The sequence below is a fragment of the Lissotriton helveticus genome, chromosome 11, assembly GCF_964261635.1.
Source record: "Lissotriton helveticus chromosome 11, aLisHel1.1, whole genome shotgun sequence".
Classification (NCBI taxonomy): Eukaryota; Metazoa; Chordata; class Amphibia; order Caudata; family Salamandridae; genus Lissotriton; species Lissotriton helveticus.
Genome location: NC_136072.1, coordinates 1,146,733,164 through 1,146,759,360, shown reverse-complemented (window position 1 = coordinate 1,146,759,360; position 26,197 = coordinate 1,146,733,164). Strand labels below are relative to the sequence as shown.

The 26,197-nt window shown below is 44.1% G+C and overlaps 1 protein-coding gene across 1 annotated transcript in view; it reads left to right on the top strand.

Annotated features, from left to right (window-relative positions):
* TANGO2 (transport and golgi organization 2 homolog) overlaps positions 1 to 19,054 on the top strand; it is a 538,903-nt gene extending 519,849 nt beyond the window's left edge. The window contains exons 9-10 of the mRNA XM_078667926.1: positions 8,418 to 8,522; positions 16,390 to 19,054. Coding sequence (XP_078524052.1) covers positions 8,418 to 8,522; positions 16,390 to 16,507 — 223 coding nt within the window. The 3' untranslated portion in view covers positions 16,508 to 19,054. The remainder of the gene's footprint in view (positions 1 to 8,417; positions 8,523 to 16,389) is intronic.
* Positions 19,055 to 26,197: the final 7,143 nt, after the last annotated feature.

The following is a 26,197-nucleotide window of genomic DNA, read 5'->3' as shown; positions in this document are numbered from 1 at the left end:
TTTCCTGACGGATGCTCTGACATCAAGAATGAGTACAAAGGAAAAGGATAGACTGTCAGCCGAACAACTGGCCAAGATTAGCAAACGTTTTAAGAAGTTTAATAATGTGCGTGTGGGTCATGCTTTTGTTCAAGCGACAAAAGCACGGACTCCCATGCCAAAGCACTAGGTCTGACCAGCAGGCACACGGGGCATGAGGCTAGACAGAGAAAGGGTATGGAGAGCCTGGCTATGGATGGCAGTGGAGGGCTTCCAGTATGAGGTGGGAAAGAAGCCATAATGTGGAAATGCAGTTATAGGGCTACCTAGATATATTTGACTGCTTTGTCTAAAAAAAGCCTTCATTATTAACACAACCAGTTTGTTTGTCTTTGAGAGACGCTAGTAGGTGTATCCAAAGAAATAAAGCACTGGCTTCAAACCTAATGTCTTGGTCGTACCATCCCTTAGCTGTAGCAATATATGGCTGAACTCAGCACACATGCCCTATGGGCATGTGTGTGCGCAACATATGTGCACAGATTAATTTCAGGGGTGCAACAGGGTGTCCTTTGGACACCCCTGCACCCTTGAAATTGCATTCTCAATTTGCGATTCGCTAATTGCGAATCGCAAATTGAGAATGTCTTCCCATTCACAATTGGCGAGTCGCAATTAAGGAATATTAAGAAATCGCAATTTTTTTAGCGATTTCTTTATGCATAGCATCTTGCTATTCCTTATTAGCGAATCCTTATTTTTTGCTAATAAGGAAACGCAAATGGCATTGTTGATGCATGTGAGCCTTAGTCCCTTTTTCAGTAATCGAGCACATGCCTAACTACACTCCCCTTCCCTTCACTCTTTCAGGGTTGCTCAGGACTTTTTGAAATTAACATTACACAGGCACAGCTGCTTTGACTTGAAAGTGTCACTCAAAGTATCACACATAAGGTAATCAAATGTCACATATAAGCACACTTGAACCATTGAAATGTAAGACACACACACGGATACTGGAAACTTGACAGCTATGTGTGCTCAAATGGTGGGACAGGGTATTCCAGGATGTGGTTTGCCTTGGCGGGAAGGCACCAAATGTGTACATTTGTGGGCATTCCCAAACTAAGATCCGGTCCCTTCCCGCCCTAGAAATTGTCAGACATTTACTCCAGCAAACGGCTGCAGTAACTCCACTTTCAGGGCAAGAAGGTGAATAAATCACCCCCACATTTGGTGGGAGCTGTTGCAGAAGCAGTCCTGTCATGGGGATATATTATTCCTTTGGAAAAAACAGCATATGGATATGTTTGCACAGAGGGCTCCATTCCCCTTTGCCAGCTTCTCTGTTGTCAGTAATTCTGCACTGGGGAATAGGATCCTTAGAAACAGTCACATTTCTCTGCCAGAAACCTCTGACTGGTGCAGCGTTCCATATATATACTTCAGGAAATGTTCGTAAATTCCAAAAAAGTAGTAAATCTGCACCCGGACATAGAAGTAAATCTGTGGGTGAAAACATATACAGCTTTTTTTGTGTGTGAATTGGGCCCATGGTGTTTAAAGAGTAGAAGTGGGCTGACCATCGAAGGGATGAAGTGAATGGTAGTCATTTGACTACTAAAGATATCGCTGTTCCATAAATGGTAATGGGTTGGCTCCTGAAGATACACTATTTACATGCCTTGGATCAGGTTGGATCAGGTTACTACCATATGTTAACTGAGTGAGAAACCTATATTTGTGACTGATTTAAAAACCATCTCAGGTGCACTAAATCACAAACTGAATTGTCCCAGATGTTATCCGGTTTGTCAATGTTACTATACAACAAAACGCACTCACACATAGTTTTTTGAAAGGATAAACTCAGTTGTATCCTTTCTGTAGGTGCATTGCACAATTCACTGTGGTATTTTCTTTTAACCCATACCTCCTGTTTCTTAGAGGTATGCTGCATCTTTCTACATTCCTTTACCCACACTTAGCACTCTCTTCATTCATTCACTCGTGAGAGTTCCTGTACCATAAGTTTTTCTTTTATTAGTTTATTTGTTTTCACTTTATTTCTGTTTTGACTGTGCAAAAAGATCAACAGGCTCTTTAGGTCTCCATGTTTTCCCAGCTGTTGTAGTCCCACAGGAAGCTCTTAGTCTCTAGCTTTACCCGTATATTGACTGTTGTAGGGTTGATAGCCGACCTCAAGAAAAGTTGCATTAAATGTTCTTTTCCAGGCAAGGCCTTATCATTAGGGACCTTTATCCAGTCCACATCTTCATTGGCTTGCTCTGCTTAAGTGTGAGGCTAGAGACTTCTTAAATGACTTGGAAATCCATTAACAAACCAAGCTTACCCACCTCTTCGCACCCTCTACGTTAAGTACTCTTGTTTGAAGAAATCTAAACACTTGCAACTCTTTTAGGGATTGAAGGAGGCCTAACAGACAAAATCACTTTATCCACTCCATCCACCACAGCACTTCTCATTCCTATCCATCTCACCCATGGTTAACAGCTCTGATACCCTGTCTCTCACCTTGACAGAGGTGGAAGGAGAACATCAAACGGAAATCATGGGACGGCTGGGCAATGAAGTGCAAGTGACTCTTGCCCTTTTTCCACCACTCTTAAGAAGACCCAGTTGCATCACCCCTGTGATCGTCTCGTAGCATATTTGATTTGTTTTTCCCCTATTTTCACAGAGAATGATTGTGAGTCTTTAAAGCATTGATAACTTTTATCCACTTGGAACTACCAAGGTGTAAGGACATAAGCCAGTTGCCTTCCTTCTTTCTATTGGCCACTGTGGTCTCTACCTGTCTCCCATCCAACAGTAGATTCTTCTTTCTCCCAAAAGCTGTCCTGTGCTACAATTAGATCTTCAGTTTTGCTTCTGCATAACTTGCAGAGCTCATTTAACTGGGCTGAGTCACAGTAGTAAATAAGCATCTTTTGTGTGATGTCCCCGTAGAATATTTCAGCTGGCTTCAGAACTTTTCAACTGTTAGCCAGTAGTAAAGTGCCTGTGCTCCCCCTTCAAACATAGTCGATTCGGCATACTTCCAATTGGTATAGTTAACTTGCTTACCAGACCCTAGTATATGATGGAAAATGTACCCAGGGCCCTGGAAGTATAATGCCACTAGGTGGCTGCAGCATCTATTGTGCCATCTACTTTGGTGGCAGTGCAAACATAGCTTCTGGCCTCCAATATAGCCTGACTGTAAGGGTATAAAACATGCATTGCAATCTGTCAAAATAGGTTCTTCTTTGGCAGGTAAAAACCTTCATTTAAATATTAGTAAGCCACCCATATGTAAGCCTTGTAGCCCACAAGGAAGGGTGCATGTGTTTTAAAAGTAGGACATGTAGAATGTTAATGTTACAATGTCCATACAGTAACAAGGCCCTAAAAGATATCTTCACTGTTGCAGGCCTAGCTGGCCTATGTAGAACACCAGGGTGCAGATTAAAATACCAATAACGGACGTTGGCAATGGGACAAGCTAGAAAAATAATGAAAACTATTTTCAATAGTTATTTTTAATGGTGAGATTGGAGTTTTAACCAATATTAAGGAAAAGTAGATTTTAGAAAGTTACGTTTAGCGGTCTGCACTGTCAGAAGGCTCATTAGTATAAGTCTCTGCCAGCTCTCAGCCTGTGCTCAGCCTTGAATAAGTGTGAAAATGTGCCCTGGAGAAATCAATAGGCTGATGTGAATGGCCATAAAGGACTCCTCTGAGTTCAACAGAATATGCAGGGGGGTGGGGAGGGAGTGTGCCCCCTTTTGACAGCACAGTCAAATCCTGCTCGACAGGCCTATTGAGCCACATGTGACACTAGGGGTGCACTTTATATAGTAGAGACCAAGATGCAAAGACAATTCTTGTATATCCACTGCCTGGTTACTGAATTTGTTCTTCCAGACATCTGTCTCTGAATTTGTTGTGGGTACAGTACATGCTTCAAATTTGGTTTTAGTGTTATATGTGGGAGAAGACAAGGATTACCATAGTACACCCACCACTACTCACTCAAACACAGCCCTCAAAGCCCAAGTTTACTGTAGCTGAAGACTTTCACAATCTTGAAAATGCCAAAACATGGTATTTTGATCCTGTTTTCAGTAAGGCAAATAGGAACTGCTGCAAAAGTGGATAGGGTTATCCCTGGGAACTTTTACCCCATTGATTGGGGCGTGTCAGGAATTCATTCCACCCACTGGCTATTGCCAGGCATAAACGTGGCACCTCCAGACACTCATTTCAGATCACTTTCCGGACTTGAGGAAGATCAGAAAAGGACTGGACCTACTGTCTGTGACCTGAGAGGATTCCTCAAGGACTGAACCTGGCCTATCTTGTAACCAGGACAAAGAAGTGACCTCCTGTGTGGCTACAGGGAGCCCACAAGCTACAATATCTCTTTTCCTAGAAGTACCCAGCTTCCCAGTGGCAACTGGACCTGTACTGGAGCTTGCTTTTGGTCTCTGCCTGACACCCTGTGAGTCTCACAGTGCCTCCCCTTTAGACATGTAGTCCTGTGGTGGATTGGGACGTAAAAGACTAAGTCAGAAGGTACAATCTTCGACCAGGATGAACCTGCTAGGTGTTTCAGACCCATGCTGCATTGCAGTCAACCTCACATTGTGCATAAGTCCTGGTCTACTGCAACCATTGACTATCACTGGTGCTTTGTGCTTTCGCTCTGGTTCCCTGTATTGGATTTTATTGGTCTGGCCTGACATCACAGCTGTCACCAGACAATGGCTTGACAGCACAGCTATCAACAGACAGTGTCTTGACAGCACAGCTGTCGCCTGACAATGGCTTGGCAACACAGCTGTTGCCAGACAATTATGTGGGCGTCACTAGAGAGCGGTTGGCTACGCCCACGTGTTGGGAACCCGGAGTACATGCTTTGATTGGGGAGAAGTTGTGTGCTTCCACAGCAGGGCAACAGGAGGGGGGATGGAGGCGATGCTGCGACTGGTGGCCCCCCTCTGCTGCACGTACAGCCTGATCAGTCTGAAACCTGTTTCTACGCCATCAGTCCTATCCATGATTCCCACTCTGCTCCCCCTTCGCGATAAGCATTCTGGCAGCCTCTTTGTCCAATAGCCTCCGGCACCAGCAGTTTGCGAGCTGCAAGGAAAGTTGTCCACAGCCGGCAGCAGCCGTTACAGATTGTGCTATATTGGTGATATGTAGTTGGCAATTCTGCCAGTTTCTGCTAGAGTAAATTTGTAAGAAGCTTTGGCAACTGGATAGTCTTGGAATATTTTCTAACTGCCTGCACAATTTCGACATTTTGTTTGAAAAGTGGAGAAAGTTGATCAATGATTTATTGGATTTGTTTTGCCTTTTGCATGCAGGTAATGACAATGAAAGAGTGGTCCCCCTCCGAACACAAAAGCACTGTCACCTTATTTGTTGCTCCTGGGAATCCATCTAGAGTTGCAGAGTTTATGGTTAAAAGTAGAGTGCTTATTAATATAGATATTGTATGTACATTCTGTGTGGGTGTGTGTATACACATATATATTTTGATTTGATGCAATGTGGTCTTGCAACAGGATCGCTCTTCAGCGGGTGACTGCGTAGGGCCAGACCAATGGGCAAAAAAAAAAATATATATATATATATATATGTATATATATAGAGAGAGAGAGAGAGAGATAGACAGCTTTAGAATTGCTTGCTACATACAGTGTTCTCTCATTGTGGTACACTCTCACTGTGTCTTGACTTCCCTACTGGACTGAGACCTCAGGCGGTGATTCCCCGGACTTATTACTGCGAGTCAATCAAAATGTAACTTGTTTTTAGCGTTACAAAGCAGTGAGTACTTGTGCGCCTCTGAGGCTGTGAGTTGGTACATGCTGTCAGGCAGTATGCGTGTGCACCGCTCTATAGTGAGACGGTCACTAAACGACTGGGCTGCGAGAGTGAGCACATGCACTCTCGGATAGGCTCTGAGTAAGTGAATGAAGCCCGCACATATGAGATGGAATGGAGTGATTTCACTGCCTGATCAGGCCTGTCCTCCACACATACCCTCCCCCTCACATACACTCCCCCTCACATACCCTCCCCCTCACACACCCTCCCCCTCATACTGATCCATCTCGTTTTGCCATCCGAAGAAGAGGGGTAGGGTGGATTGTGTTTTCAGTCTTGCTGGGGTACGAAGACTGTGGAAGGGGGGGCTATGGGATGTTATTTTTGGAGCACACAGCAGGGTGTAGTGCCTGTGGCTGGGCTGTGCACATTCAGGAGTTGTTGGGGGGTGGGAGTGAGACATATGTTTTTGTTCTGTGATGTCATGGAAACAGGGATTTTAAAAGGATCAAAACAAGAGGAACAGGCTGGAGAATGATTTGGGATGGCTTCCTTTTCAAGTGCCTCTCTATGCAGTTCTGTAGACAGAGCCTTTGTGGGGATGATGCACCCTCACAGCCGAGTAGTATCCAGCCTGGAGCACCCACAGCAGAGGCATAAAGAGGCGTGAACTTTCTACATCTGGCTATAAACAGCTACAAAGATGGTGATCAGGAAAGAGGGAAAAGACTGGTCTACCCTGAAGGACCCTTCTCACTCTGAACAACAGACTGCAGCCCCCTTCATTCACAGTGCCACAGGAATGATCTAATCGAATTTCAATATGACCTTTGCCTCGTTTGTCCTCACTTAGGTCTCTCCTCCCTGAATCCTGATAACTTTCAGTATCTGGGAAAACAACTTCACCCCCCAACTTGTGCACAGAAACAGATCCGGGTCATCCAAAATGGAACCCACAGGCCTTTGTCACTCTGCTTCACTTATTCATATAGTTAATTTACTACAATAGTCACACACAGAAAAATGCACAACACTCACTTGGACAATTTTAGGTGACAAAACAGGTATAAATGTGATTGCGTATTGGCGAGACTCTCAACCAGTGCCAAATAAGTAAGTGCGTCAGTGAAAACACCTTCTATTTACAGAATAGTGAGGCAAGATCTTTAAAGGAAAACTTTTCTTTTTCTGTGCCAACTCCCCTTGTGCAGTGTGTGGCCCCTGTACCAAGGTTGGAATACTCCAGGCTATGTTTAAAAGGGCTGCCTTAGCCTTGGGACATGATTTTAATGTTTTAATGTTTAAATGCCTTGTACACTCAGAATCATACGATTAGGCTGTCTGCCCCAGATTTTGAGCACTAGGTTTCTCCCTACAGCATACATTCTGTGATTGCTTGTTAAGTCAGAACACCTTCTTCCACTATACTCTTAAATCCTGCATAGAAATTGAGGTTGACTTACTCCTGCTTCATTCCTATTGTTTCTTTCTTCGGTGACCGTTTTCCATCCTCTGCATACTTTCGATTTCTGAGAATAGCCTCTTCTCAGTCTCCTGCCTGCCTGCCTTAATCCTTCATGATACAATTTTGGAATTGGCTGATACCTCATTTCATAGATCACAACCTCTGCTTTTTAAAACCTTATCCCTGTAATCTCACATTACCTAATCTCAACCAGCCTATCTATCTCACCAATTACAATGTTGGTTTTTGCAACAGTCTCTACTGCAAAGACCAGAATCTGGTTCCAGTTTTTTCTAGTCATGGACTAGATCTAGCATTGTTTATTTCTATGCTGATTACAACCACCTAGGATCAGATGTCAAGATAGCCCCCAGTCTGGTGGTTGGGCAGAGATGATCTAAGATCTCAACCCGAGGTCCAAATCTGAAAAGTTAGATGAAAAAGTGTTGGACAAGGACCAAACTCTACTTTAGACCGTCCAGCATCACCTTGGCCCACCTATCTCTAGAAGGCATCAATTTTAGAGATAAATCCAAGATTATGCAAATTTCTTACAAATGCAGATGTGCAATTTATATAAGATATATGTGTATACATACTCTCCTCTCTCTCTCGCCCTCTCTTTTTATTCCTGTCCAGACATTGCAGGACGACACCACATCATCAGCATACATTTTGGCAGAATCCAGTTGAATACAATGCAATTAGTTAATTTCTTTTCTCCCGAGTCGTCCTTTCATCTAGTTAGGATTAAGGTTGGACAAACAAGAGATAATTCTGGGAGGTATGAAAATCTTTTTGAAAATTGGTATAATGCTCCCTTGTCGAGAGATAGATTTCTTATAGTTATTGTCTGATATGATGGTATTAATGCTCTTTGTCAAATACTTTATTCTTTTTTATGCATCACGAAAAATAAATCCTAGGGCATATCTTTTTAGTGTACTTACCTCAAAGACATGGATGGCTATGCCAGACCTGCAAGGATTCTCAAATGTGACTAGAATGGTAAATGCAGGTGTATTAACCCACTGAGCTGTTTTCCCAGAGAAGATGTTTGTGGACGAAAGCTGTTTTGTTTGCATGATGTTTTGAATGGGGGATCTGACTGTGTTGTCTTTTGCTTTTCCAGGCAATTGCCGGACCCGTTAATCGTGGAGCAAGGGCAGGAATTTGTGCGGCCCATCATTAATGGATACTCTGCTGTGTGTGTGCGTTGTCCTGGATACGGAACCCGGTGAGTATCACCATAGGTACCTCCTACAGGTTTGTCCATGACAGTCTCCTTCGTCACCCACTGACGAGGATTCACACGTCGCTGATGACCGCAAGCGCCCTGTCCAGACCACCGAAAGCCGGTTCTGCTCTTGTTCTTGACTTTAGGGAGGAATAAGGGACACAGACTCTGGCAGGTGGATACTGCAGCACAGAACCCAGGATACAAATCCTAAGAAACAAGCACTGGCAATGGAGTAGGAACACTGGGACAACCAAAATCAAAATGGTTGGGAAGCAGACAGCGATGTAAGCTCTGGGCTGGGACACTGGGGCAAGGACGTTGGGACACGGATCCTGGGGCACGGAGGGGTACTGAGACAGAGGCACTAACACAAGTACACCAACATGTGTGCATGAACAGAGTCACAAACTATGGGGAGCAGACCTGGACAGAGGGACCGAGCAAGGAACTCGGAGACTGGGACACAAGAAGGTGTACACAGGCATCCTCACAGTGACACAAACACAGAGGCATGGGCACTGGCACATAGATACTGGGTCATGGGTACTGGCACACAGACCCGGGCAGAAAAATCCTGAGAAAAGAGCACCGACATCAGAGCGCTGACATGGAGCAGGGACACTGCAACACAGAGGACACAAACCTTGTGAAGCAGACACAAGCATTGGGCTGGGCTAAGCTCTTATTCAGTACTTGCACCTGGTGTTTAGTCAAAGATATGTCTGGCAAGTTTTTGACCAGGTTTATATTGGTGGGGGGGTGGCGGGAGACAGGAAATCTGGGAAACGGACACTAGGACACAAATGTGGACCATAGGACAGCGGCATCAACACAAGGTGCCAGCACGGGGATGCAGATACTGAGACATGAATAATGCATCACTGGCTCTGGGAAACGAATCCTGAGGAAAGGCAACCGGCCTGAGATTAACATTTGGCAGTGCCACTGGGAAATGCAGGTAAGTAGGCAGAGACACAAGCACAGGCGTGGGGATCCTCACTGGAAAATGGACACTGGGCCGCAGACACCAAAACAAGGATGTTAACAGAGGGGTGGGTCCTGAGATGTGAATAATGGGACATGGATCTGGGGACACAAATCCTGGAGACGTTAGCATAGAGGCGAGGGTCCTGAGACGCGGATAGTGGAACATGGATCCAGGGACACGAATTCTGGTGAAAGGGCATCGACACAAGAGCACTGATATTGGGCAGTGGCCTGGACTCGGAGGAACAAGACATAGGGGCATATGTGGGTAATTTCCATTTTGCGATTCTCAAATAGCGATTTTTAAGGAATCGCTAATTGAGAATTGCAAAATGGAATGTAGGTAATAATTTGCAATTTTTTTTGTGAATCTCTAACATTCCTTAATTGCGATTAGCAAATTGCCAATCGCAATTAAGGAATGAGTGTCCCATTCATTCCTATGGGCCAAGAGGCCCTTTGGAATGAATGGGGATACATTCTCAAATTGCGATTTTCTATCAGAAAATCGCAATTTGAGAATCGCAATTCCAAGGGTGTCAGGGTGTCCAAAGGACACCTGTTGCACCCCTGGAATGTGCCTGTAAATACATATGACGCACATACATCCCCTAAGGGCATGTCTGTGCGCCACATGGCACTTTGAATTTTTTTTTTAAAATGCATTTTGACAGGAAATCGCAAAATACCATCTACTTGAAGTAGGTGGTATTTTGCGATTCCTTAAGCCAAAATCGCAATTTTAAAGGCACCCCTACATAGCATTTAAGGAATCGCAAAATTGAGATTCCTTAAATGCTTGAGCAAAATAAGGAATCACAATTTTTGCGATTCCTTATTTTGCGAAGTGGCACCTACATACCAAAACACCGAATTCCGGCGAATCGCAAACGCCTTCCTACATATGCCCCATAATCTTTGGAAAGCACACTGAGACACGAGCACTGGGCTGGGAGCAGGGACTCTGGGACATGTCTCCTGGGACAAGAAGTCTGGGAAAAGGGCACCAGCACACGAGCACTGACATGGGAGCAGGGATTTCTGCAACCCCGATGCGCAAGGAATAAAGCTCAGAAAGTAGAAGAGCAGTGGGCTGGGAACAAGGATTCTATTGCATGGCTTCTGGGACACGAATCCTGGGAAACAGGTAGTGGCACCAGTACTGATATGGGATTATGGACACTAATCAGGCATTGACACATATGTGTTGCCAGGGACACGGAGGGGGCCACTGAGACACAGGCACCAATACGATGAAAGTAACATGGGGGATGAATACATAGACACAAACCTTAGGAATCCGACAGGGACACAAACACTGGGCTGGTGACACGGGCATGGATGCTGGGACACAGGCACTAACAGTAACGTGGGTACATGGACACTGGAACAAGGAGGCACAAGCCCTGGAAGGCAGACGTGAGCACAGGGTCTGGGCTGGGGACGATCTCTGGGATGTAAACATTTGGATAGCAATAGAAAGCACTAAACATGGGGCCACAAGCCGTGTGAAACAGATGCCTACTCTTGGACACAGACACTGTCATGGTGACAGAGATACTGAGATACAGCTATTGAGACAAAGATATTGATACTAAGATCTTAGATCATACACCCCAGGGACATGGCACAGGACATGAGCATACCCCCAGCAAGACTCTGCAATTGGCATTTGCTGTGCTTTACCACTATCGCAGAACAGTAACAGATCGCTGCATAGATGGGTGGGCGTGTAGACCTGCTGGGATATGTCCCAGGAGACCGGTGCTTCTGAAAGGTCAGTAGTCCTAGGACAGAGTTTTATGTGAATCCGAACACGTGGCTCACGGCATTGCTGCCTTTAGGAGGCACTGCCTACTAGGAAATGTCTTGCTCCCTTCTGTAAATTCTTCCCCTAGGCTCGCGCTGTGCTTCATGCATGAGAGTGCAGGTTTATTTTCTGAGCTGTGTGCTGTTCATGACCAGGAGCTGGTTGCCCCCATTAACACCTCTGCATTTCCCTAGAAACCCAAATTCTCGCTAAACATCCAGGGATATGGAAATACTAAGATATTCATGTACTGTCCTCTTCCACGAGAACCATCAAGAAGTGATGTCAGATTATGTCCTAAGACCCTCAACCAGGGACAAGCAAGGCGTAAACCTGCTCAAAAACTACCCAGACATCTGTGACCAAACGCCAGTTCCAAGTACTCAATAAGGGCTTAGGCTTTGTCCCGGTCCCACGTGTTGACCTATTTATACAATACTGCAAATTAGCAAAATTCTTTAGAAAAATAAAATTGAAAGTATTTTTTGCTGCTACACCTAACACCAGAACCAACTCAGGCTTATGTAAAAAGTCATCTTTTTATCTACCACCCAGCAATATCCCACCTCAAGTGACAGCCATAAGCAGGCAGTCATTAAAGAGGTTTTATCAATGGACACAACCTTACTTGAACTTTCCACAACTTTTCCAGTAACAAACAGCAAGCCTTGGGGGATTGATGTTTTAACACTGAAATAGTCATCAAACCTATGGACAAGACTGGAGCAGTTGTAGTACATCTCTTAGCAGACACTGGAAGATACCATATTTTGATAAATGACCCAACAAAAGAATTACTCAGGAATTATCAGTCAGAGTAGCCAATAATAACTGTGAAGCCATGTTAGAGACATTGTCAAAGAATGAGTGTGACAGGCGTATATGTGTTCCCACATACCGTGGTATCTCCGTCCGAATCAAAAAAGTAATTAGCAGAAACTGGCATGTACTGAACCCGACAACCTAAAATGAGGAAAACCTGTGTGCTTCTTTAAAAGAGTCTCAAAATTTAGGGGACTTACATGTGTATAGTAGACCATCAAATTACAATCTTGATGTTATCAAAACCACTCTTTGGAAGATGCCATTGGCGATTGGACACTTTCCCTGCGGAGATGAAGCTCACGGTCTATTACAAGACCCACTAAGACTATTGACCTGAACATGTGTGAACTGTGGCAGTGGAGGAAAACACAAATTGAAATTCCGAGAACGTTATCTACATGATCACTTGTCCTGGTGGCCTTAAACATAAAGACATGGACACCCAAAAAGCACTGATAATGAATGTTATAATATGGGAACATAAGAGCAGTATACGGTGCAAGAAAAACACCACCCGGATAACTATTGCATCAGCTGTTGTCAGGGAGAATGACCTTGAATATGTCATTATAGAGAAGACTCAAAGCAAAGGTTCCTGTTTGATCGTTAGATGGATATGTAGGTTGGGAACATAGATGGCCAGCATGAATGATGACATCACTAGGATGTAAATGTGCAGCCGCGAATGCACTTCTATACGTAGTAGAGTTTCCCTATCCATATTCCTTATCCTGTGGCACTGTCTCTAGATGCTACTTCATGGAAATTATCTATTTGTGACTGTTCTTTACATAGATAGCCCAAAGTCTTTTTGGTCATAAACATAACCACCATATGAATCGATAATACATTAATATTTCACATAATATCATCCCTTTTTGGCCAGATTCTCTTTACATACGTTTGTTGTTCTGCATCGTAGGATAGTCATTGATATTTTTTTAATGTTTTCATTATTCTGTCCTCTGTGCTTGGGTCTTGGAGAAGATGTGAGGTTTGGTACTTGTTTTTTTTATAGAAAAATGTCAGTCATCTTTGTGATTATTTTTTTTTACCTTCAATTGACTTATTTTGAATCCATGTAATGAGTGGAATGTGTTTCATCCAGAGGTAGACTTTTTTCCATTCAGTATGCCTTCCCTTTCTTTTCTTGTGAAAGGAAGAATGTGAACTCAGACCCACACAAAATCTGTTTGGTCCGTCTCCCAGCTTCATAATGTGCGTGTAATACACCCCTGCTAGAACATGGCAAAGATGGCTTCATAGGACTATGAGGACCTAATACTCAGAGGGTTGCTCCAGGACAGGAGGACAGAAGAGGAGAAGAAAAAGAAGAAGATGCTGGAGGAATCTCTTCCCATACGCCTTCTGTAAGCAAGTCAGTCCCAACAAGGAAACCCCAACAGGGAGATCTAGGGACAGAAGATCAGGAGAAAAACACATCCAACAATATCATGCCTGTCGTCCTTCAAAATCGTTGTCGAAACATACTGAGTCGAAAGCTTCAATGCCTACTTGCTCGCCGTCCAAGGTTGGTGTGACTCCATCTATTCATCACCGCCATATACACCAGAGGCATTGATCTTCTAAAAATGTGAAGTCAAATGAGCATCAAACAATGTTGACAAGATCGCTGTTTATGTCAACAAAGCCATCATCGTCGTCGACCTCTAAGAGAAGACATCGCTCAACGTCAAACAAGAGCACCTTCTTCAACATTAAGACCACCAAGGATGGATATCTCTCCATCACCACCGATATCCATATGTCCAACTGTCCGTCTTCTCCTATTTTTCACTTGCCTGGTCAAAGCTCTTTCATTTGCCAAGACTTACATTACCAAAGTTTTCAAAATCTTCCCTTTTTCCAGACAGAGAGAGTAAGAGGTAGGATGTGACAAGTCGGAAAGTCTGCGGAACTGCTGCAACACAAAAAAAAACAGTGTAACTGCTCTTCTTGGCAGGTACAGAGTGAAAAATAAACAGCATTAGGCTTTTATGAATGTTTTGCCAAAACATCAGCAACAAGACATCCCAGAAAAACTCTGAGAGTTCTCCATTGGTCAACCAAGTGAGCAGTCTAGCTGTAGAATTAACCTCCACCCTTGTTTGCTATGAATCCCTTGCTTGGACTCGTCACCTTGAACTCAGGTGCTCAATGGAAGGTTTTAATCCTTACTTTTTCAGACTCATCTCTGTTTGGTCATCCTGCCAATGAAGAAATTGTCAAAATAAAGAATAAAGTGAAAATCTTCAATGCACTGGGATTAAAAGAAAAGAAAACATTTTTAAACAAGGGTTTAATGCTAAATACTGCTTAATCTGTCAACAGAGTGTTCAATCCCCTTACTATCTCACACATAACAATGTCCACAGAGCTAAAGATACCAATACAAAAGGTATTTCTTCAAATCCAAGACTACCTCAAAGCCAGCAACTCCTAAAAGAATTCATTCTTCAGGCAGGAGGCAATGTCAACCTTGTACCCCCCTTCGTGTCCCACCTCATTTAACCATATAGCAGTATTTCCTGATTCAAAAGAAAGAGCCTTTCTGAGAATTCAGACTGATTTTAGATTTTTGGTTCATAAACAAATACATCGAAAACGAAACGTTTCAAATGCTCATCTTTCATCAAAAGACACAATTGATGGGCGGAATGCAGGATAAATCAAAACATTCACCAAACAACCACGCCCCGTCCTCTTTTGTAATAGGAGCGATTTACAAGGATACCAAGATATCCTGTTTCACTGCCTCTTGAAGGGCCTGTATTCTAACAATCCTCAAAACACTCCATGCAAGACGCACTTCATCAAGGTCGAGAACCCACTTGTCACCTAACTTGCCCCATCAAACAGCAGTCTGGTGCAGTGTTTTTCTATGTCCTTATACAGCCTCTATTTGTGCAATTCGCCTACTGACCGTGACACCCCAATTTATGTTTTTTATGTTCAATGGATTGGAGGGGAATGGTGGGGTGGGTCACACCCGAACGCTCTCTACTAAAGCTAGTTGGAAACTGCTGATACTTAGCTCACAAACTGTGTATGATCTATTAGCACACTGTACTGTTTGTTTGATATTGTACATCAGGGTTGCCTTCCCCTACATGTTATTATTGCATACTTGTATATTTCACTATCTTTAAAATCAATAAAAAGATATTTGGCAACAAAAAAAACGACAATGCTGTGCTTTACATAGCATGCAGCCTACCGAGCATTTACACTCCTGTTTGTGAGTTTTTTGCTATTGCATCAAGACTTATTTTACAAAAACAAACATGACAAAAGCAAGCCTGCCCTACTGGCTATATGAGTGCTTGCTAGCAGTGTGATATAAATGAGTAACTATGATTTTGTTGTAAATAGATGTGGCAATTAGGAATGGTACATATGTGTGAAATGACTATGTGAACTATGCGAGAGCCCATTGATTGGATGAGCATGGAATTGGAATACAGGTATGGTCCACTGACTCACACCGCCTTCAGCTTCTGTTCTTGACCTCCCAGTCGTGCCCAGCTATGAACACCTCACACAGCCAGAACTCACCCGGGCTCCTAAATGTGACTCATCTCGCATGTCGCAAACAAGCATTGCAAAAACCCATTAGCTCAGCCTATTGGCTTTGACGGTACTAATAAATTATAATACAAAACTGCACCAAAGCAAAGAGTTTACAAGTGTTAACCCCTTCGCTGCGGGGGTTAATTTCCCGCTGTGCTGGGGGGCGCGCACGGCGCCCGCACGCTCATGACGAGCTGAGCTCGTCATGAGCCACGACGCTCAGGTGCTCATGACGAGCTCAGCTCGTCACAGGTGCATTACCTGCCGTGGAACGCTCAGCACAGCAGGGGAATTATCCCCGCATGTGAGCGTTCCACGGCTCATGACGAGCTCAGCTCGTTATGAGCACTGGAGCGCCGTGGCTCATGACGAGCTCAGCTCGTTATGAGCACTGGAGCGCCGTGGCTCATGACGAGCTCAGCTCGTCATGAGCATGGAAGAGGGTAACAAATTCAAAGTATTTACTTAACGTAAGCTATTAGCAAAGCCAAAAGGTCCCAAATGATTGACCTATCAGTTGTGGCAATGCGCATTATACTTTTGCATGTGTATTTGCATATTGGATTTGTTTGCAACAGAAACATAAAATAATGAATTGTGCTTGCGAAGGGTAGACCTGTTGGCTTCTTTAATGCTTGTTTCTCAATTTGTTTTCCGGTGCTTTATTTTCAGGACCAATACCATTGTCTTGGTAGATGCCGCAGGACATGTCGTCTTCACTGAACGCACCATGCTCAACGCAGACGTCACCCAATGGAAAACCAGCACTTACCAGTTCAAGCTACCGTGATACCCGCCAATCCCACCAATCGAAGTGACAATTACGAAAATCCAGGACTACAAAGAGAGCTTTTATTAAAAAAAAAAAAACGAAATATCACATAGCACCTCACAGCACCCTGCAAAATTCAAACATAGGAATCTTCACACCATACCAAAAATCAGCAGCTTTATACCGGTCACCTGCTTTAAAATGTATTTGTTTTACTGCACCTATGATGTAAGACTTTGAGCAAGACGAGCATTGTGTGTTTTGGAGTAGGGTTGAGCCCTGTATGTTTGTAGTTTGTGGAAGTATTCACCTGTGTCGATGGCAACCTTATGTCTTTAGAAGTACCTACTACTGCATTGTGATCTGCACTTAGCAGCCTTTTGACTAGCAACCGAAAGGTGTTTTTATTTGTTTTTAATTCTATTATGTCCTTGAAATTAATTTATTTTTCTATTGGCATGCTTTAAATTGTGTGTATTTAAAATAGGTAGAACTTCAGTACACACCTTTTGTAGCTATACATGGGTCAGAGAAGGCTCAGAGGCTCGACTCCATGACCCCCATTTTCTATTAGCGTGATAGTATAGGGCCCTGTAGCGACATATAATCGAGCCTGCTCGCTCTATATCGTTTTTTAGGTACCCAGCAAGAAAACAGAATCTCTCCAGGTAAAGCAGATATTCCCTTGATACTCAGGTGTGTGCAGTAGAGTTTATAGTGATCATTAATTCTTCACTGTTTCCCACTGCTCAAAACAATTTTAGTTTTTCCATATGCAGTGGATGTCAAAATGCATACAGTGTGGTCTGGTGGCAGCTAACCTACTGCGTCTACAGCACACACACAGATGCCAGAACTGGATCCACATCTCCGGGGATGGACTTTTCTGGCCTAAATGTAATAGTTGAAAGTTGTCTAACAAGAGGAAAAGCCCCTTCTTTGACGGCAGTGGGAGGGCGCCATTACCTGCTGAGTAAAAACCCAGCAGCGAGGGACACCTTGAATACATGTGCGATCCCTGAATCCTCGACGCCATGTTTTGAAGGTTCTCGCTGTGAACACGTCTAGCTTGAAAAGACAAAAACCCAAGCCCAAAAGTCTTCGGAGTCTCTCAGAAAGACATATGTGCTCCATATCATCAGGGAAGCACCCCATCAAGAGTTAAGCCTTAAAATGTGGTATGAATTGCCATAGAGCAGCCTTTTGCCTTGCACTCACAAAAGCACAAACACCATGTAAGTCTTCCTTCTGAGTGTCCTCGGCTTCTGGTAGTCTGAGGGCATCTGATTTTATCTCTTCCTTTCCATCATATATTTATTCCAGTTGTGTGTTCAGGTGCTAGAGGCCAGGCTTAGGCACTTACTATTGGCTACCATACTCTGGTAGAGTCCAGAGCTCAGACGGACGAATCGCACAAGTATCAAGTTTACAGGATTTTAATTTATTGGAAAAAAGGGAACTTTGGCATCAAAAATGAGGTTGAAAGTTCTGACTCCTACCAGAGATGAAGCAAATCTCCATAAATGTAGCGCTGCTTGTATTTCATGGGACCTGTGAACGAGTGGGCGGTAAACAGGCTTTCTAGGTGATTGAATCAGATTGTTTGTCTTCTGGACATGTCAGTTGATTATAATGCCCTGTGTCAACTTCTCACCAAGGTCTGTGACATCAGATTGTTGCTTCATGATGTCCTTAAAATCTGTGCTTTAGAGGCAAGTAAAGATAACATCAGATCCACCCAATGTTGCTTCACTTGTGTCAGAGAGACAGATTCAGCAGTGATGTTGTGAAGTCACAGACCATGATGGTAACTTGGCAGCAGGTCCACAGGATGCTTAGGGTGTACACTTCCCTGGTTAGTCGTAGGTTTGTTTACATTTCCGGAGCATGGGTTGTGGCTGAGATACATAGTTAATTATGTTTGGCCCCAACTTGCATTATTATGTCGGTGCTATATTTAATTGGCATTTCTTGCAGCCTTAAATTGTATTTAGGTCTCAGGATGGGTCTCTTCCCAAATCACATGCAACGACTAAGTTACCTACTTACGTTGTAGGATTTCTGGGTGTGTCTCAGGTAGCGCTGCACTCAGTGCCTGCAAGAGCCTAACGCAGATCACAGTATCTTGGCTTTGTGAGCATGTTGTGTAGTGCACACACATGAGCCCCATTCCTGGCCTCTGAGATGTCATCAACAGTGCAATCAAAGGCTGAATAACCAATCAAGCATGGCATGATCTTGGGTCTGCCTGAATACAGAAACTGTGCTCCTTTACCACTTAGTAGCAATAAATATGCACTGAAGTCTTAGGGTCCAGCCAAGACTCACACAACTAGGTATACTGCCTCCATCGGACGGTGGGGTAGGGTCAAACCTTCCAAAGTGTTCATCCACCATGAATCCAAACTTCATGGAGCGTTCGGTATCTTTGCTACTTCCGTTGAGCTCTTTCAGCCTGCCCTTCCATGTATGTTCTCTTTATTGTATGGTATTATTCTGTGGTTATGTGTGCTGAGACCCGTCAAGGGGGGCTGACATTTCACAATAAACTGTGATGACGACGAGGCTTCTGTCCTGTTTCATATCCATTTTTGCATGTTGGTCCACATGTCAGGTGGATCCAGGTGATGCTGAAACATATCTTTATTGGGACAAGAATCAAATGCACTATTAAAGAAATCGCAATATAATCCCAAAATTGTTAGTAGTCTAGCACACCATTGCTAGTTCGATACTGTTACCAGCCCTCCAGTAACCTCTTCCCTTAACAATTGAGTACTGCATAGCCTTAACATCCCCCAAACATTTAGTTTGATGTATGGTTCCACCAAACTTGCTTTAAAAAAAACTGAACTATTGTTCCGAAACAGTGCAAGTTGTGATGAGGCGTCTGAAACTAGCACACGTCCAAGAAGATGGAATATGGTTGGGTCTCGCCGAAGGTGATTTCTGTCAGTTCTGTTAGGAACCCTCAGGTTGAAAAACAAAAGTACGCGGAATTTGGATAGTCCAGCAAGAGGTTTATATGTAGGCTCTATATAGGTGTGAGGAAATGGGGTGTATTATATGGTGTGGTTGTACAACCTTCCCGTGCAATACACTTAACCAACCACCTTCGGTCCAGTAGGTATCGGTTTTGTAAAACCCTTATCTCAACCCTGGATAGCTGTTGCACTGAGCAGCAAGGCCTATGCGGAGGAACAAGTGTGAAGCATTTAAATAGCCTAGAATAATTGAAGAAGAAATCTAGACGACACTCAAGAAAACAGATACCTATTTATGAAAATGTGTTGTATTTTATAAGAATGTATACACCAGTACAGAAAAGATCCACAGGAGGGTTCTGGAGATATACATTTTACAAGCAATAAAAAATCAGTGCTTAATCCCTCAATCGCGAGCAAGCCTTAGGCAAAGTCAACAAATTGGACACTTCGAAACTTTATCAGAGAATACTTAGATGTTACTGTGGTCGGTTAGAAGTACTTGGAGGCGAACAACTCCAGAGAGCTAGTCAGGGGGTCCAGCAAGTTCCTCAAGAAATGTTACCTTCATAGGAGAGGCAGTCCTTCAAATGTTCCAGGAACGTTATCTGCGTTGTAGTGGATTTCTATGGAGCAGAGGGAATGAAGGACTTTGAAGAACCTCGAAGTATGCTGTGGATGCGGTGCGGTCGACTGGGGTCTTCCTGGAGGGATTCCTTGGTCCACGAAGATGGTGAGGGGATCCTGGTTGCAAAGTCAACGTCTAACAGAGTCCTTTCCAGTCTGGCTGAAGTCCAATCACCACTGGACTACCAGCTGCCCATTGTCGCTGTGACAGGTCAATCCTTCTTGGGTCAATACCTTTCCTTCTGAGGGTCGCAACAACTCTCAGACATCACTCTACAGCTCAGCGAACTAGGCTGCAACTCTCTGCATCAGGTCTTGGTCTTCGGTGCTGCACGATGGCAGTGGTAGTGGCTTGAACACTTTGTGCTACCAACTTGCTTCAGCAGGCTTCTTCAGCTGTTGTATAAATGTAAACGTGTTGTGTCCCTGTGCTGCAAACAGGAGGCCACTCAGCTGGTCCTTGGAGTTCTCTTGGCTTGACTCTGATTCCCCATGAGCAATCATGGCAGGCACATTCCCTCTCTTTGCTGGTCCCTCGATGCAGCAGGACAGTCCTCCTTCTGTCCTTCCAAGTCGGTTGAGATCTAAGATCTGGGTGCCCTATTTATCTTCAGACAATGCCCTCGGGTAGTATACGATTGGTAGCAAATGGACTACCATTTATTTTTATTTATTTATTTGAATTTTATACAGCACTGGTTAGACCCGGAGGTATCAGAGCACTTTACATAAGGATCCACAAAATGACATCAGTTAGAAGTTACATCAGTTACGAGAAAACATTTCAAGAGCATCAGAAGGCAAAATAACTGGAGCTTAGAAGGGTAAGGGGTGGGGTAAAGGTATAGGAGGGAGAAAGGATGGAGATAGGATGGATGGAGAGACGAAGGAGAGTCTGTCCAAAGTACGGCTGGGTAGATGACGGCCGAGGGGGAAGTCCACAGCCCATCGCCTCTATAGCTATCAGGTAGCTCCACCGGGCATCAGTCAAGCAGCTAGGTCTCAAAGAGAAAACAATTAGAGAGCAAAGAGGAGGGATAAATGGAGCGTATAGGAGAAAGTAGGTGGAGTAAAGGGGGAGGCGGGAAAGTATGACGGAGAGACAAAGTAAGGTCTGCCCAATGTCCGGCTGGGTAGGTGAAGGCCGAAGGGGTAGTCCACAGCTCATCTCCTTTATAGCTATCAAGTAGCTCCACTGGGGATCGGCCAAAATAGCTAGTTCTCCACGGTCAGAGGTAGGTTCACAGATTCAGTATCCTGAAGGGTAGGCCGGATGGGGGAAGTGTTCGAGGTCTGCTCGAAGTCCGTTTTTTTTATCAGAGGAGTAGCACGACGTGGTAGGGAACACAGTGGCAGCCATCTTGGGGTCAGGCAAGGGATTAACAGATAGTAACAGGGAGGCCTTAAAAAGTTGCTTGCCAAAAGATCATGGTGGCCCCCATGCCCCTCATTACAGACCTGGCCTTGGGGAGCATTCATAGGACACCAAAAGTATGTAGCAGCAGCTCAGCGTGTGAAACACAGACACGCTCGAAATATGTAAATTAGAAAGGAGCCGTCGCTATTTCAAGATCGGCAATTATGGAGAGGCATCCTCCACACCGGCATACACAGCCCCAAGAAACTTCAGCTATTTAACAAAAATCGGCATTGGGCAAGAGATCAAGCAACAATGGGGACTTTTAAGGCATACTCGGTATCCGAGAAAGTGCAGCATCTCCACTTCACGGTCAGGGATCCTGCCACGCCATATTGTTGGGACACCTTTCTCTGATCACGTCAGGATTGGGACCGGTTATCAGTTGAATAAGATGCCTCACGCTGCCAGTGGACGAACAGCTGTTGCCGCACCGCTTTTGTTTCAATATTTAACTGTTTATTTTCTTCTCACTCGCCGTAACCTCGCAGATAGTCTGAGCAGGATGTCACAGCTTCCGTCCTACGGTCTCTGGTAGTAGTCTCGGCTTGCTTCAAGTGCCATCTTGGGTCATGGGCGCTCAAAATTGTTGAGGCTCATATTTCGGTTTTCCACCATCCCAGAAAAGCAGGACCAAGTTCTAGAAAGGCTGCAGGTGTTCCGTTTGCGGAATTCGCTCTCCGGGTGGTTTTTTGATGCAGCGAAGCACCGCTGCGGATGTTGAAGTGCAGGTTCACCACAGAGCGTCGGCTTCGAACGATCATCATGGCTGTTGGCTCCTACATGTTCCTTCTCTCCTGATGACCACTTCCTGGGACCCTCTGAAGGCTGATAACCGTTTCAATCCAACGAACACTGCAACTGACCCCCTAACCCTCCTTGACTCTATGGTTGACCGAACCTCAAACCTTAGGGATCCATTTACTAGGATTGGCATTAATTAAGCAGCATATACTCTCCATCTTACATGTAGTGCCTAAGCTAATGTACCATACAATATTTAGTATGTGATATGAAAGGACCTGCAAAATGCGGAACTAACCTACAATAAAACGTGGGCAAAGAAAGATAGCGAGTAGGCAGCAACATCCAGTCCCCTTTGTTATAACCTAGCACTGTGCTTAGCTGTCCATGAAGTGTTTATAATATGCTTTTGCTTGATGTAAGTGTAGCAAGATGTTAATGTGAACCGAAGATGTGTATTTTAGTTAGGCAGACACAGAGAGTGCAGAAGAAAGATCAAAGGAAGCAGTGGAGGGTGAAAATTACAAGGATAAAAGAAAGGTGATTCTCCCAAGGAGTAGTACAACAAAGGTGATTCTCCCAAGGAGTAGTACAACGATTTATTTTATGCAAACACTATAGTCCGTAACCAGATGGACCATTGTTCTTCTTGGTGCAATGTATAGCAAGCTTACAAGGCAAGAAGTATGCAGTTCCTAAAGGGGGGTCTGGGTCTAGCAAGAGACCGAGCAAGGGCCCCCACACTCCCCAAGGGGTTTCATGCTTCATCATCGGGCAGCTCCTCGTTGTGCCAGCGCTGCAATGCCCAACTGGCCCCACGAGGGGGGGCTCTTTACCGGAGTTCTTTTCTTTTTGCCGATGTGAAGTGTGAGGGTAGTGAGGGATGTAGGGGGTAAGTGTTAGTTAATGTATGTAAAGAAATGTTTTTGTTCACATACATTAACTAGGGCTGCAGTACATCAATATATCCACCTCTCCCCTTGACTTTTGTTTTTTAATCATAACAAAGGAACCCAGTGAATAAAAAGCCTTTTGGATTCCTTTTAGTTATTTTAATAAGCACACCATTTTTCCATATCTACTCGTACTTAACCACTACATCCCCCAACCCACCTCACACTTCACATAGGCAAAGAGCCCCCTCGTCGCAGCGCCGGGCCAACGAGGAGCTGCCCAATGATGAAGCATGTCACCCCTTGCTCCTAAAAGGAGCACCCCCCTCCTGGTAGACCTAGACCCCCCTTTAGGAACTACATACTGCTTGTCTCGTATGCCTGACACAGGGCACGTATGCTGGACCTTATTCTAGCCCCAGTCCCCCCAGTTTGTGTTTGCAACGTATAGCAACGCAGATTTTGCTCTAAAGTAGGTTTAACCTTTCAGTCTGCCAATCCATCTGCAGGTGATGACTGGTAGACTTGAAGATGTTGGTTACCATACCAGTTTATGCAAAAGACTGTGCCAAATGTTCGACATGAACTGTGAACTCTGTCCATAATAATGATGCTAGGTATCCCATGAAAATGCACCAACCCTATAAAACATAATTATACCCAGCTGCAAAGATGTAGGAAATCTGACAAAGGGTATTGAATGAACATATTTATTAAAGTAGTCTATTACTATAAGATCAGAGTGGTCTTCCTAGAAGGAGCCAGATCAGTACTTCAATCCATAGAAAATCATTTCCATAGTTTATTAGGTGTAGGTAAAGATGTCAGGACAGCTGGTTTCTTGTGTATGCCTTTAATATGAACACAAATCATGTAATCCTCCACATGTTTTCACATCTTAATGCCTGGTCCACCATAAATGTTTTGATATAAATTCAAAGGTCTTATTTTCTCCCAAATGTCCAGCTATAAGTTCACCATGCCTCCAACATAAAACTCTCTTCCTTAAATGACAGTCTGGCATGTAGATCTGGTCCTCATGGCATAACTTTCCCTGCCTTTCAATCTAGTAATCTGGATCTTCCTCAACAATGAAATCGTCAGTATGAGCACACAGAAGGGATAGATATTGTGTTAAAAATGCAATAAAACTTAGTATATATATATATATTTTTTTTTATTTTTTTTTTTATTTATTGTGTTTTATATAGCACTGTCTAGACCCGGATGTATGAGAGCGCTTTACCTGAGTATCAGAGTTACAGGCTAACTTGTTACATGTGTTCAATAGAAATCAAAACATAGGAAACAAAAAAAAAGGAGCAGAGTTACAGAAATTCGTTATTGGAGGGGGAGGAATGGGAGAAACAGGGAGACCGGGAGAAACTGTGCCCAATGTCCGGCTGGGTAGGTGACGGCCGAGGGGAGGATCCAGGGCCAATCTCCTCAATAGCTGAACCGAGCAGCTCCACCGGGCGTTGGACATAATGCTCTAACTCCGCTGTCAGGATACTGATCAGGTGTACTCAGAGAATGTCAAAGTAGCACAGGGGGGTTTGGAGGGTGAGAAACCATGGTCCGAATAAAATCCAGACACCATCTTGAGGTCAGGCACTATCCTGAGAGGGTTCTGTAAGGAAAAGTTTGGCTCTGAATGAAGTCCCCTGGCCTATTCGATATGACAGAGGGGCGGTTTCCAGAGAAGTCTCTGCTGCTATCATGTGAGTGTTGCAATGTGTCACATCTGAGGGGAACTCCCATTCCGCCCATGCTCCCCCGGTTGGATGTAGGCCCGCAGATCATGAAGTGCTAGGGGGACACCAAAGGAGGACACCAGGTTTAGGGACCTGGCTTTGTGAGGGGAGGTCATTCTGCCTTTTCTTCTCCCAATTTTTCCTTTTATGACCATTGGGTGTGCCTTCCTTCCGATGTGCAGTCCTCCCTTGTCATGGTCATTTCATTGACCGCCATTTTAGAGTCAGACAGGCCGCGTTGGTGCGTAGTTACGTGCCTGGTCACTATGGGGGGGCCCCAACCTCAACAAAGATCTCTCCCGGTGCAGGAGCTAGCGTTTGCGCCTTGACTCACCACAGCAAAACTGGAGATCAAGGATCCTTTCACCACCGCGTTGTTACGATGTCCAGGATTCAGTCGCAGCAGCACTACAGATGCAGTTTGCAGGAAGTCACCTTGATGCAGCCTCTCTGGGTCACTTCTGTGCTATAAATATGCTGTTTTAAGGTAACAATTTGTGATTATTTTTTATTAAAAATAATGTTATTATCATTTGTGTATGTTGTTCCTTTGCACATGTAATGGATTTTTATCACAACCCAGATTTCCTTCTTGGAAAGCTTTTTTACATGCCAGGTTCTGTTACCCGGTTCGAATTGAAGGGTCATTTTGGGAGGGGTAAACCTTGTGCACATGTATAGATGTTCCTACAGCTATCCTTTAGCTCGAATTTTCTTTAGCTCTGTTGTCAAACAAATAAACATTAAGGAAATATGAATGAAAGGGGTAAAATCATTAACACCAAACTAAGAGTTATAAAACAGGAACATGATGGAACAGGAACAAGGAAAATAAAACTCAACAATTCTTAGCGTCCTAAGCAGAGGAAATAAGATATTTCCTCTGAATTTACCCCTTTCACTCATAATGTGTTATGAATATTGTGGCAGCCGAAGACCAGAATTAATGACCGTAGTCACTTGTAGATGTAGGCAGATTTAATCCAAAGAATTAGAGTGATATAAATGGAGCCCATCAGCCTGCGTCATGCCAGTTTACTTCTCCAGTCTCCAACTGCCGAAGCACCCGAAGATTCAGAACCAGAACACAGTCAAGTGGCACTTCCCTGAGAGACATTCCTCATTTCTAATGCTGTTTGAGCAAACAATCTCACCAGTCGGTTAATGCTTTCTACACGCCCAGTAGCTTGGGGAGCATATAAATCAGTGTGATTGTATACAGTTGAAAGTCCATCCAGAAATGTTTTCATCAGTCCGGACACAAACTGGACCCATTATTTGTGGGGTTA